The sequence below is a fragment of the Rattus norvegicus genome, chromosome X (assembly GCF_021556685.1).
Source record: "Rattus norvegicus strain SHRSP/BbbUtx chromosome X, alternate assembly SHRSP_T2T, whole genome shotgun sequence".
NCBI lineage: Eukaryota > Metazoa > Chordata > Mammalia > Rodentia > Muridae > Rattus > Rattus norvegicus.
In genome coordinates, this window is record NC_141554.1 from 43132433 (window position 1) to 43146459 (window position 14027).

The 14027-nt window shown below is 39.0% G+C and overlaps 1 protein-coding gene across 9 annotated transcripts in view; it reads right to left on the reverse strand.

Moving 5' to 3' along the window:
• Positions 1-2405: 2405 nt before the first annotated feature.
• Rps6ka3 (ribosomal protein S6 kinase A3) overlaps positions 2406-14027 on the reverse strand; it is a 106187-nt gene continuing 94565 nt past the window's right edge. For 7 of the 9 annotated variants that reach the window (XM_087600563.1, XM_087600559.1, XM_087600560.1 and 4 more), the window contains 2 exons: positions 7859-7999; positions 2408-7272 (listed from right to left, as the gene is read on the reverse strand). In XM_087600563.1, coding sequence (XP_087456689.1) covers positions 7150-7272; positions 7859-7999 — 264 coding nt within the window. In that variant the 3' untranslated portion in view covers positions 2408-7149. 9 annotated transcript variants of the gene reach the window in all.

Genomic DNA, 14027 nt, shown 5'->3' on the forward strand with positions numbered 1-14027 from the left:
GAAACATTAGAATTTTAACATTCTATAGGGAAGGAGACTAAATGAAAGAGAAATAAGGTATAATGATCGAACAGTACTTCTCTACTGTGGACATTTGGCAATGTCTCGAGACATTTCTGGTTGTCAGGAGTGGAGGAAGGAATGAATGATGCTGATGCCTGAGGAGAGGCCAGAAATGCTGGTAGACATCCTACAGTTCCTGCCTGGCTGAGAAACTTAGTGACAGATTTCTCAGAGTGTAATTAAAGATGACAGGGGAAACCGGGCATGTTAGTACACACCTTATTCCTAGCACTCCAAGTTTGAGGCGGCAGGAACCTCGGAGTTTAAGGCCAGCCTGGTCTACATATACAGTGTGACCAGGTCTCAAGAAATGAAAAATGTTAGGGGAATTAAAAGGTTCTGGTTTTCTCTTTTCATTTGTATTTTTTTCAACATACAGGCTTTTGTGGGGGGAGGCAGGGCTCACTATGTAGCCCAGTCTTCCTCCATCTTTACCGTGTGGAGATTTCAGGAATGAACTAATGGGTGGCTGAACCTCCAAACTCTTTATATAGAGTCCTGAGTTTAAACAGCTTCTACAAAACTTCTTACTCTGTGTTCCGAGGCAGCTAGATCACCTCTGTAAGCCTCAGTGTTCGAACCACAGAAATGAATGCAGTATGTCAGGTGTTTAGTAATCAGACCCAAAGTGTATAATTATGTTTAGAAGTCAGTGTTTGGTGTAAAGCTTCACAGGACAAAATACAAATCAGGGTTGTGGTTTTTTTTTTTTTTTTTTTTTTTTTGGTCTCCTTTAGCAAGGTTCCTACATCTGTTTATCAGAATAACTGAGGCAGAGATGAATCATGTGGGCAATGGTCAGAAATGTGTAGACAGGGAAAGACAAGGGCCCCTTGCAGTCTCTACGTTTATGGTGAAGGAAGACCCAGGCCAGTGTCCCACTTGGTTTTTGCCATCTTAGCACAAACTAGAGCTACAGGGGAAGGAAGAATCCCAACTGAGGAATTACCTTCATGTGGACAGCTTTGTGGGGCATTTTGATTAATGTATGATACAGGATACTCAGCCCACTGCGGGCTGTTCCACCCTTGGACTGGTGGTCTTGGGCTGTATATGAAAGCAGGCTGAGCAAGCCATAGAGAGCGCAAGTCGGCAAGAAGCATTCTTCAATGGTCTCAGTTTCAGCTCCTGCCCTAATCTCCCTCTAGGACTATGATCAAGACCTGTAAGCCAAATAAGCCCTCTTCTCCCCAAGGTGCTCCCCAAGTGGTCATGGTGTTTATCACAACAGACAACAAATTAGAACAGATGATATGATGAAGAATGCAGCAAGCCAGGGAGCAGTTTGGGAGATGGAAGACCAAGATTAGAGATATAAGGAAACCAGATCACTTGTAACCCTTGGTAGGTTTTAAGCAGACCATTTGGCTTGCATGTTAAGAATGGCTGCAGGGGACAAAGATAGAAACCGAAACTATGTATGAGGTATTGCAACTGTCCAAGAAAGACAGCTGTGGTAGTTTAGAATAGGATACAAATTTTCTTTGGGAATGATGACATGTTCTAAAACTGTGCTATCATAATGGCCATGCAACTCTGTAAATGTGCTAAAAACACTGAATTGTAAATTTTAAATGGGCAAACTTTATGGTATATGAATCATATCTCAATAAAAATACTTTGAAAATAAATGAACCTGAGGGGTGGTGGCATGCCTGTAATCCCATCACTGTGGAAACTATGGCAGGACTGTTTCAAGTTTAAGGACAGGCTAGTCTACATACTCAGTTGCAGACCAACCAAGATTTACATAGTGAAATCCTGTCTCTAAAGTTCCAAACCAAAAGAACCCAAAACACCTCTCTACCCCTCCCCCACAAACTTTTTATTTAAAAAAAAATAAAAAGAAATGGGAGAATGGATTTCAGTAAGAAAAAAAAAAAGATGGACAAATACTGTAAGGACTTAATTGCAAATAAAACCAAAACTGTCACTTGCATACTTGTATAGTTTCATACAGCATCTAGAGATGCAGATAAAATTAACCAAGAAGCAAAGACTTGAGTTTCTCTCCGTGGTTACAGTACAAAAGCAAGGTTTGGGTGATCAATCTGAAGTCACAAGGCTCACTCTGGATAGCAGAGGAAACCCAAGGGAGAACTAAGATAACAAAGGAAAGGGGGAATTTTGGAGCCAAGTCTGGTAGATGTGGACTTCTAGAAAAAGATTATTTTATTTGTGCCTGGCCTAATATTGGAGAAGATGTTTTGCTCACTTACTAAATTAGAAATATTCCTGATTTAAATTCTATCAATATAATTTCATAAAAACAATTTGGATAGAAAATTTTATATTGTAAAATTCTAATCATATAACTAAAATCATTGGATAAAAGGAACATACATGCTTTACTTGAAACTTTATTATATAAATTTCCATTTCTTTTAAAGATTACAAAACCTGTTGTTTGACAGGAATACAAGCAATATTGTTCCAGGATTATTCATGGATACATTGGAAAGAGCTTAGATTACACATTAATAGTATGATTTGCAAACTTCCCAGATTAGACTCTTAAGTAAAACAAATTAGTATTCAGTGAAATCTGATCCTCACAAGCACTTCATAACTATGGCCACAATGCCCAGTATCTGATGCGATTTACCCACCGATGAAAGGTACAGCAGTAAGAACCCTTGATATGGTACCTTGTTTGGGCTTCTGGCATGCCTTACTAGAGATAAGCTAGTATAAAGGAAGATCATATATAATAGTAGAAAAATATTTCTGATTTTTTTCTTTTTTAAAAACAGCTCAAGTAGATACCCACCCCATTCCCACCCATGGCCAAAAACTGCAAAATAATTACATCTTTTAGGTGTACACCTTCCCTTTTATTTAGGGCAAAAAGTTAAGATAAACTAATACATGTATATGATTTCGAGTTACACACTCATCACTCATAATCATTAAGGATGCTAATGAATGGCATTACTTTGAAACCTTTTTTAAAATTAAGAAACAAAGTTTTATATGGTAAACTACACTTACAGAAACACAACCCAAAGTCTTTATCCTCATGCCCTTGCTCTGTACTTAAAAGTTCTACTTTAAATACTTGTTTGAAAAACTCAGTATACAGTTCATCCAGTACTATAGTAATATAGGAATAAAGATGTTCACTTTCATTGGACATTGAACTAATCTACTTAGAGAGAACTATTATAGTGACTCTCTGCTCAAATACATTTCCATATAATGTACTTAAATGGTATATATTTAGAAGACATTTTTTGAGGTTCATACATCTGGACTTAAACCTCTAAATTTTCCTTTCCACTAATCTCTATCCAAAATGTCATATACCTTGCTAGTTGCTCTGGGAAAAGTCATGGATATTTCAACAGCTTATCCTGCAGTTCAAGGTTATATGGCAAAACAATGAGGAAAGTGCCTTAAGAGGTAGGAAGTAGGCTCTCACTCCAACCCTTGCTATGCCCACTAGGAACAGTTAAAGACTGGAATAAAAGTGGTACTTGTGAGACCTATAGTGACACCAGGTTTTACAAAAATTTAAGTTGACTTAATTACTAGAATTTTTAAAGAACTGTCACTTTGGAACCAGTTACAAGTCACTTGGCAACACAAAATACAGCAGTGTCAAAAACACAAAGCACACTGTAGATAAAGATTCTTCTTGGCCACCCATATTTGGGTATTATTGTGTAGATTCTTCACTGGAAAAAGTGGTTAGGTGTGGCTCTGTAGAATACCACTGTCTCAAGAAACTGAAATTCACTCCTTCATTAATTGGTCTCCACCAATGATCTCTTGGGGGAGATCAGCAAAATGTAAGTAACCTGGGGTTGAAAGAGGACTGTTTTCATTAATTGAAATAAAAACACTGAATTAAGTCAACTTCTCTGTGAATTAAATAAGGCTCAAAGTATACATCCAGGTTAGTCACAGGAGTTGGATCTTGCAGAGGAACAGATAGAGAGTTAGACTGGACCTTCCTGCTTTAAGCACCAAGATCAGCCATGAGATCCGTTGTTTTTGTGAGTCACAGAAAAGAGAGCTGTTTTTGATCCTTTGCACTCCAGAGCTCTCTGTGTGAATACTTTCCCAAGTCTCACATTTTCAACACCATAGTAAGAGAGAACTTATTTTTATAAAATACAGCAAAACAACCTGAAATAGTGTAGGTAATTCATAAAGCCAGGGAATGGAGACTATCAAGGTCATGTTGAAATGTGCGTTACTGGCCCCCACAGTAATTAAGGACATCTTATACCAAGGGCCCAAAGTTTAGAAAGCCTTTTGCACCTATCATGCCAGGATTAGCCTGCCCTGGCCCTTTCCCTATCAAATACATGCCTTCTTTTGAAGTTTCTGCACCTACTCTCTGTTCAAATCCTTCCTAGGCTGAGGGTATGTGCACAGCTAAGAGGACAACCCCCACTTCTCTTGATGTCTTCTGATGTTTTGGATGTGGCTACATCCAAAATGTGGAAACTACTGCACATGCCCAGCATCCTCCCTCCAGACACTCAGAACTGACTCTTCCGTATGCCAGCCTCACAGTATCTTGACTTTGGGTCTTGCTAAAATTATTTTTAGACTTGTGGGGTGGCTTGTGAAAAAAGATTTGCTTCACATCTGTTAAATTTAAGGGAGTAATGCACTTAGGAGATATCCTTTTAAACAGAAGGAGCTGAAATGATTCATAAAAAGTAAAAAATAACTTACCTTCATTTAATATCATCACTTGAAAGGGAAGATGCAAAACACACAGAATTATAACTCATAGTTTCCAGTATGTGCTTGACTATGTTAAAATGCATTTCTATTATCTGGGATATTATTTTGCATTGTAAACCAAGAGATTATCTGTAAAGAGGCCTGTCAGTTTAGTTCCTTCTTTCAGTGAAACATAAAAGTCGGCCAACAACTCTGGGATAAGTCCTAGAAACTAGCAGGGATGGGTGAAAGGTGGAAGACTTCAGGAGTGTTGTTAGCGTTAAGTAGAGTGGCCTGTGAGAAATGGACTTTGTGAAGGGACTGGAAAGGCTAACCCAGCACAAGCACTACATTGTCATCTGCATCTGCCCAGAGACAATGTGAACACTAAAGCCACAGATGCAGTCATTTATGCTCCTAACTTGCTTTGTCAGTAGGAAGCCTTCAGTTTTATGAATCTATTGTTTTTCTCCAATAAAACCGGCAGTTTGACTAGATAAAAAAGGCAATTCTTCTTAAAGGAAATACACTTGGCAATATATGATAGCAATATATGACTGCTATGAGGAAATAGATGGTTTTTGACTTTAGCTCCTGGTTGGGTGACGATATGACAGAAAGGCAGCGTGGTGTTCTGAAGAAAACTTGAATAGGAGATGGGATAAGTGGAGGAATCGGACACATTGCCTAGAGGAGGGAAAGGCTTTCTTGCTAGGCGATGAAAGCATCCACATACTCAAGCCCTTCAATCGCTGGTATGTAGAATGCCTTTCAGTTAGGAGATAAGCGTACACTTCATTTCTATGCAATCATTGTGTGTTGCTTGGGGAAAGGGGGTACTAAGAGATTTTCTCTTTCTCTTTAGTAGCAGAGAAAATAAGGAATGATAGGTGTTTTTATGCACTGCAAAAAGCAGGAAGGGACTCACATGTATTGGGGCACATGCCTGATGAGGGAAGCTAAATCACCTTTCTTTGCTCATGTTTAGCACATCACAAAATGTACACTGGGTAGTGTGACGAAGATATGGGTAATGATGGATAGAGAAGGGTTTTTTTATTGTTGTTAAATGAAACCAGAAACTACCAAGTTAGATGTGAATACTGCACCGAAGTGCAGCCGGAGGCCATTGCGAAATCTGGCGACTACTGAAGTCAAAAGAAACATCACATGGCTATAAACCTTCAGAAGGGATTCGGAAAACAGTCAGTGCGAATCAGTCATTCAGCCTGCAGCAGCTATGACTCCAGTTTAGAACAGATATTGTTTGATGAAGAATATTTTATTCCCTAGAATAAGAAAGTTTAAATCCAATTTTATATGGAGGCCTGTGGCCTTTATTATATCCAAATTAGTGTTTAATATAGAATATCTATTTAAACATGAAATATCCAGTAAGGCTTTAATTACCACTTGCTAAAATTCCCTTTTCTAATTTATTCTGGTTCTTTTAAAGGTCTTTGATGTATACTGCCAAATATTAAGTATGAGGGCTATGTAAGGTTAAAAGTGCAAGGACTACTTTTTTAATTAAGGGAAAGAAACCTTAAGAAATCAAAGTCTGTGGACTGACTTCATAGGTGTATTCCTGATTTCATGCCACACACACACACACACACACACACACACACACACACACACACACAAACACACACACACACACACACACCCCAACTTCTCTCCTGTTAACAGCTCTCTAGTTAGTCTGACAGAGCACCTGGCTTGAAGAACAAATGAACCAACCTGTGAAACAAACGGGGCGATATGTACAATTTGAAAGAATTACATTCAATAGCTGTTCAATCAATCTGGCCATCTTTAAAGTTTTCCAACAATACTGTTAATCCAGGTGAACTATTTATCCAGATTTAATAGTCAATTGATTAGTAGACTCCAAGTTAAACAAGGCATGTATACATTAAAGAAAGCAGTACAGAAATGTACTGTATATGAACTGTTTACAAAAACATACAAAATGTTGGATGGCACAAAGGATACAGTGCTAATATAAATGAACTGTTTAAGCTAAGTGCTTAACATAAACTGTCCATCCCTGTAACTAACAAAGAATATTTAGGGGACATGAAATATTTCCTATAAAAATAATGCTATATGGTGTAGAGTACTTTTATTCAGTGTATTTTAGGTGGTATTCATGTGTTCGTTATTTTTGTTGATTCAGTGAATAGATCTTCATCATGTTTCCATTTTCATTTCGGAGCTCCAGGAAAATCTAACTTGCTAACAATCACTTAAAGCGAGAAGAGACGAAGCAGGAGCAGCAGCGTTATGGGTACCAGCTGGGACAGTGTGTGCTTGCAGGTGTCTCTCAGGTATGTGCTACCTGTCGCCAGAACTTGTGCTATCAGCTTACATCATGGTACCAAACATCTCACTGAGGTCACTTCACAGGGCTGTTGAGGTGATTTTTTTAATACCTCTCCGCTGAGCAAGAGTAGAACGGCCTACCGGTTCCAAAACTGGAGACTGATTGCGGTTTAAAGCAGAGTATGTAGCTGCCATGGCACCCTGAGAAAAGCAAAGGAAGGTTACAACAAGAACACCATGTATACAGATGGAAAACAGGGCTTCCCCAGGAGTTTTTCTTACACAAACGAACATAGATCTTTACCAGTCTTCTATGAGAATAATCTCTGGTGAATATTTCAGATTTAGCTAAAGTTGGGGCCAATGTGAGAGGCTGAAATTTAATATGAGAAAGAATAGAGGGGCTCAAATAGAGCAGTCCTCATTTTTCTTAAGGTCATTTAATTTGTCTTTATAACCCTGTAATATGAGAGGCTATAAACCATGATCTTTCAGTTAGAAAAATTCATAGATTCTGCCCTGATAGTGAACACCTGTGAATACAGAATGACAGACGTGCAAACATTTCCCTTACATTAACTTAATTACTGACATTCTGGTATGCCTCGTGCCCTTATGCCAACATGTTAGACAGTCATGTATGAGCCTCCCACACTAGAACTTGTAAACAAGATGAAAGAGAAAGTTGCTGGGGGCATGGAGAAAGGGTTCTTGGAGGCTCAGCTGTCCTTGTTCACTCTGGAGGTCACATAGAAAGCAATGACTGGATATAAAGAGGGCTGCTTACCTTTACGAGATGCGGTGCATCCTGTCTGTTTAGTTGGTATTGTGGCAGTTGGTCCCAGTGGACAATCCAAGGATGTCTGAGCACAAGAGCAGCAGTCAGTCTCTGATGAGGATCTACATGAAGCATCTTTGACACCAGGTCCTATCAGGTGAAGGAGAAGAGTAAGACAAGGTTAATTTTTTCTGGCATCCGCATTCTTCCTCAGCTTTTATGATGCTGTGTTTCCTGGTAGCAGCCCTTCGGTAATAAAGCAATTTTTACAATAAGTGTGTGAGAAAAACACTCCAATCTCCCCTCTCTCTTTCCTGAATACCACGATGTTATGGTGCAAAGAATCAGTTTACTCTGGTCTTTCTTAGCTCTGCTCTAATTCTAGAGGTTTATAACACTCAGAGAACTCTGGACTTAGGGAGTATTAGTTCAGTGAGGGAGAGACAAAGAATCAGTTAGAAAGCAAGGTACAGACAGGTGCCAACAGCAGCCAGAAGAACATAAACTAGGAGATGGTTTCAAAAATGTCACTTTCCATTGTTACTTTCTTTGAGATAGTATTGCCATGTACTTTCAAGTGGCTTGGTACTTTTAGCCTAGCCTCAAACTTGTGGCAATCTTGAATTTAGCCTCCTGAATGCAGGTAAAAGTGACTCTTAAGAGGAAGGTGAGCCCTGAAGAATAGGCAGGAGCTTGATTTGAGAAGTATGGAGGAAGCAGAACATCTCAGGAAGACATAAGGAGTGCATCTAGAAGAAAGCCCTAAGGTACAAGAGATCATGTCTGTGGTGCTCTGCATGAGAATGACCCCATAAGCTCCAATACTTGGTCCCCAGTTGGTAGAATGTTTGGGAAGAATTAGCAGGTGTGCTCTTGTTAGAGGAAGTGTGTTACTTTGGGGGACAGGCTTTGAGGTTTCAAGTTAGCACCCTCTGCCTCCCCTGCCACCGTGCCTTTCCTCCATCATGGGCTCTAACCCTCTGAAACTGTAAGCTCAATTAAACACTTCCTAAGTTGCCTTGGACATAGGTTTTTGTCACAATAATAGGAAGTAACTAATACAATGTCACAGTCGAGGAGATGACTAGAGTACAATGTGGCTAGGTGTAGAAATTTGCTGTCAGGGAGAGAACACAGCAGTCACTAAAGTGGAAGAGTGAGAAGAGACACATGAGGAAGTCTTTCCAGGCCATGTTAACAACTATGGTCTTATTCTAGAGCACAAAAAACACTAACACAGATTGTAAGGTGATCAAGTTTGAAATTTAGATACTCCTTATTTATGGAGAAAAAATAATTTGAAGGGGCAAAAGCCTGAAGATTTAGACTGCTTGTTTTGAAGACAAGATCTCACATAGAGCAGGCTTCAAACTCAATTAGCAGCCATAGATGACCTTGGACATCTAATCTTCCTGCTTGAGCATCTCAAGTGCTAAGAACAGAAATACCTTCTGAACACAATTGGAAATAAGAGTGACGCAGGTGTGGCGGCACATGACTGTAGTCCTGACCACCTGAGAAGCTGGAGGAGGACTCATTAAATCCAGTAGTTTCCCTATAGCCTAGGCAACACTATGTAAAACTTTGTATCAAAAATAAATAAGTATAAATAAAATAGGTTAAAATACCAAATGAAAAAAAAAAGACCATTCCTATCAAATTCTGAAAATGAGCCAAAGTGCTTAAAGTAAACAGAAACCTTCCAGGGGCAAAATAAAGCTCAATTACAATTTTAATACCATCGCTGTGATTGACTGGGCCAGGCCATTTCAAACTTTTCTTTCTCTTACTGATAACCCTTCAATGGCTACCCACCTTGACTACCCTCCCTCCCTTCCATGTAACTACACTGGGGAAGGCCTTATGACTACTAGGCAAGAGGTCAACCACTGATCCCCAGCTTTCTATTCCTATGGTAGCATTTTGCTGAATTCCTTCCTCAGTTCTTTTCTCATCATGCTTCGATAATCTCATTCATAATCCTTACTTTAGCTACTAGAGGTGATGCTACCCTTTCACACTCTACCACAGACTTCTAAGACCTACAGCCATGTGGCCAGTTGCCTTAATAATCAAACACCTCTAAATTATATTTTTATAGAAAGTATTTCTGAGGGTTTGTATATGCTTGGCCCAGGAAGTGGCACTATTTGGAGGTGTGGTCTTATTGGAGTAGGCATGCCACCATGGGTGTGGGCTTTAACACCCTCATCTCAGCTGTCTGGAAGTCAGTATTCTGCTAGCAGCCTTCAGATGAAGAGGTAGAACTCTCAGCTTTGCCTGAACCATGTCTGCCTGGCAACTGCCATGTTCCCACCTTGATGATAATGGACTAAGCCTCTGAACCTGTAAGCCAGCCCCAATTAAATGTTGTCCTTTATAAGAGTTGCCTTGGTCAGGGTGTCTGTTCACAGCAGGAAAACCCTGACTAAGACAGAATTTCAAATCCATTATGCAGAAATCTGCAACTACTCCAAATCTTAGTTTCTTACATTTGTCTGAGGTAGCATTGGGGATTGAATGCTTTGTAGCTGCTTCTTACTCGGTTATGTTCAATAAGCTATAAGCTCTGTTCTTCCTGCTTAATTTCCCTTTCATTTGCCTCAGATTCCATTGCACTTACAATAATTTTGTTCATCACCATTCATAATTTGAAATGTATAAACCTTAGAAATAATAACAGCAATCTTTTATGTCAGAGAGCACTGAACAAAACAATGTAAGTCAAACAGTTACCAGAATCCTTTTAGAGGAAACATTCAACAAAGGGCAGCTGTGGTCTTGTTCTCTTCTCCTAGCCATTATATAACCCAAAGTAGTGACAATGTTCCCGTGGGCAACTTGTTCTTAAAGAGACACACCTGTACTGACATAATCCTCCTTCCCATTCTGTAGGTAATGATAGTATTACATGTGATTACAATCTGTACAAAGGCACGAGAACTATTGTAATGGCATAGAATTTGTGAGACACACTATGAGTTAGACATAATTTTTGTGCTCTATATTTGTGTCTCCATCCTTATCTCTCACTAAAAAAGCATTCTGGAGTACAAATGAATGCAAAAGTATCAAGGCAACTTTAACTGACTAGAGGAAGAAAGTGAAGCCTAAGTTCTGATACTGCGGTTATAGGTAACATTTCTTCATGCACCTCACATGTGATCGTGACAGTTTGTTCTAGACTGTGGATGAAAATGACTGTTCCACGGCATGCAAAATGGGAAGTCTGATTACTGCACACAGTTTATTAATTTCCCTTTCTTTCTTTTTTCTGAGATGGTGTGTCTGCATAGTCCTGGCTGGTCTGGAATTCTTTCTATAGACAAGGCTGACTTCGACCTCTGAGATCTGCCTTCCTCCTTAGTGCTGGGATTAAAGCCATTTGCACCACCATGCTTGGCTAGCTTAGCAGCTTTTTCTTTTAAATTTTTCCACAATACCCAACCTAAGTCAAGAAATCCTAGGTCTGTGTCACACGGTTATTTACAATTCAGGCTCACTGGGTATCTTGGCTTGTTCATGCTGGAGAACTCACACCAGAGGAGCAGTCTGGGGGCACTGAGCTTCCCTGTTACTTTCTTGTCCAGGTTATTTGTATTCTTTAGCACGAACACTGGACTAAGTGACAATGCAGGCCACCTAGTACTGTGCATTTTGGGTTGTCTCTCTGCCAGTCTGTGCATTCTCTGGGATCAAGAATTCTAGAATTGCCACATATTTTCTTTACAAACCTTTTATTTATTAAACATATTCTAAGTGCTCAATAAGAAGAATTAGGAAGAAAATAGGTACCCAGAAAAAATAAAGTATCCGCCTTGAGAAATCTTAATATTAGAAAAACATAAAGGCTAACATTATTTCTTTATTTTTTGGGGAACTCTCACCCAGAGAATCATGTTTGCTAAGCACGTGATTGCTGAGCTACACCCTTAGTCTAACATGTTGATTTTAAACAGAGTTAAAGTCAAGTATCAAAACATTAATTCAACTGGCTAACTGAGCTTCCTACATCAAAAGAACCCGTGAACTTCCTGGATGTGCTTTATTTACAACCTAAACTCAAACTTCCATTTCTAAGGAAGTCAGTGAACATGTTTACCAATGCTTCTTCAGTTTCTTCTGTATTTTCCTTATTGTGATGTGGAAAAGTTTTCTCCTTTTTTTTTTTTTCAGAAAGAAGCGTTCTACCTATGCAATGACATACTTCCTTCAACAAGGCCCCACCTCCTAATAGTAGCGCTTCCTGTGTGCCAAGCATATTTAAACCACCAAAATGAAGTTTCAATTCATGGAATTCAGAGACACTTTTTCCAAACAAAGCAAGTCAGAGATAATCCTAGAGATTGAATTAGTCAGTTTGGAAAATTAGATTGTGTGGAGGCTAGAAGGACATAGGCATTGGCCTAGGAATAGTTAAAACAGAGAAAGAAATGCTCTGGGCTCAGCCCAGGCTATTTATCTGCACAGCTTTGGTATGGTTCTCATCTCATCCCTACATGAGAAGAACAGAAGTTATTTAAACAGTTTTCAAGAATAGAAATGTCCTGTTGTTGGAAAGAAATAAAACAAAATTAAACTATTGCAAACATTAAAAAAAGAAGTGTTCTATGAATTAAGTGAAAGTAGAAGCACTGGAAAGTATGTCAGTGTTAGTCAGCGTTAGTTAGAATAGCAGCTCCAGAGCTAAGGGAATGAGTCCCAACAACCAGGCTATAGACCAGGCTGTTGTTAATTGTGGTAAACATTTATCCCTGTTCTTTGCAACAAATTAAAATCAGGACATATGGGGTTGGGGATTTAGCTCAGTGGTAGAGCACTAAGCGCAAGGCGCTGGGTTCGGTCCCCAGCTCCAAAAAAAAAAAAAAAAACAAAAAAAACCAAACAAACAAACAGGACATACTGCAATTCTTTTAGGGAACATGTTCTCTGCAATGAGAATTTCAAGTGCTCATGTGTACTTGGTGACTAACTATGAACAAGTTTATACTAAAACTCTAGCCTTTGCTTTTGTCGTGTGAAATGAAGATACTACCATGTATCTTACAATGTTCTTAGGAGGTAAAGTGCACTGGGAGGCATGCAGAAGACAGACAAGTCACACAAATCCCCACCATAATTATTCACCATGTATGTTAGTAATTTAGCTTTAGAATGTATACAGATAATAAGGCCAAACCAAATTCCTTCAGGAGAGAAACAAAATGGTCCTTTTTGTAGTTCAAGATCTTTTGTAATATCACTTCAACATACTACTTTATAAACAAAACCTTCTGTTAGTGTTTCTTCTCATGAATTATGACAAATAACTTTTTGGCAGCTTGTAAGAGGGGCTAGGGAGATAGTTCAGTTAGTATATGCTTGCTAGTTAGTATTTGTAAACTTGACACAAACTAGAGTTGTCTGGAAAGAGGGAATCCTAACTAAGGATTTGCTTCCATTGGACTGCCCTGTGGGCATGTCCATGGAATATTTTTAAAAAATCTAATGTTTTATATTTACTTATTTTATTATGTCTATGAGTGTTTGGTCTACATACATGTATGAATACCACATGTATGCCTGGGACTTTCAGAGCTCAGAAGTCATTGGGTCCCTTGTAACCAGAGTTACAGATAGTTTTGAACCACCATGTGGTTGTCAGGAACTGAACTCAGGTCCTCAACAAGAACAGCAAAGTATTTTATCTCCTTGCTTAATGATTGGTATGGGAGGCTCCCGCCTATTGCTGTCAGTGCCGTCCATATAAGAAATCAGATTGACTCCAGCCAGAAGAACAGATAGATGCTTAGCCTAATTGTCATCAGAGAAGTTTCATCTAGTGACTGATGGGACCAGATAGAGAGACCTGCAGCCAATCATTGGGGGAACTCCACTGAAGTGGGGGAGAAATTAGAAGTACAGAAAAATTCTGTAGAAGCCAGAGGGATCAAGAATACCAGGAGATTTAACTTAGGTATGTGGTATCTGTCTAAAAAGTCATTCATTCCATTTTCCATTCATAGATTTTCCATTTTGTTGAGTAAAGGCTTCTGTAGTAAGATCTGATAACTTTTTTTTAAATTTCTTCAGTTTCTGTTGTTATGTTTCCCTTTTCATTTCTGATTTTGTTAATTTGGATGCTGTCTCTGTGTTCTTTAGTTGGTTTGGCTAAGGGTTTATCTATCTTGTTGATTTT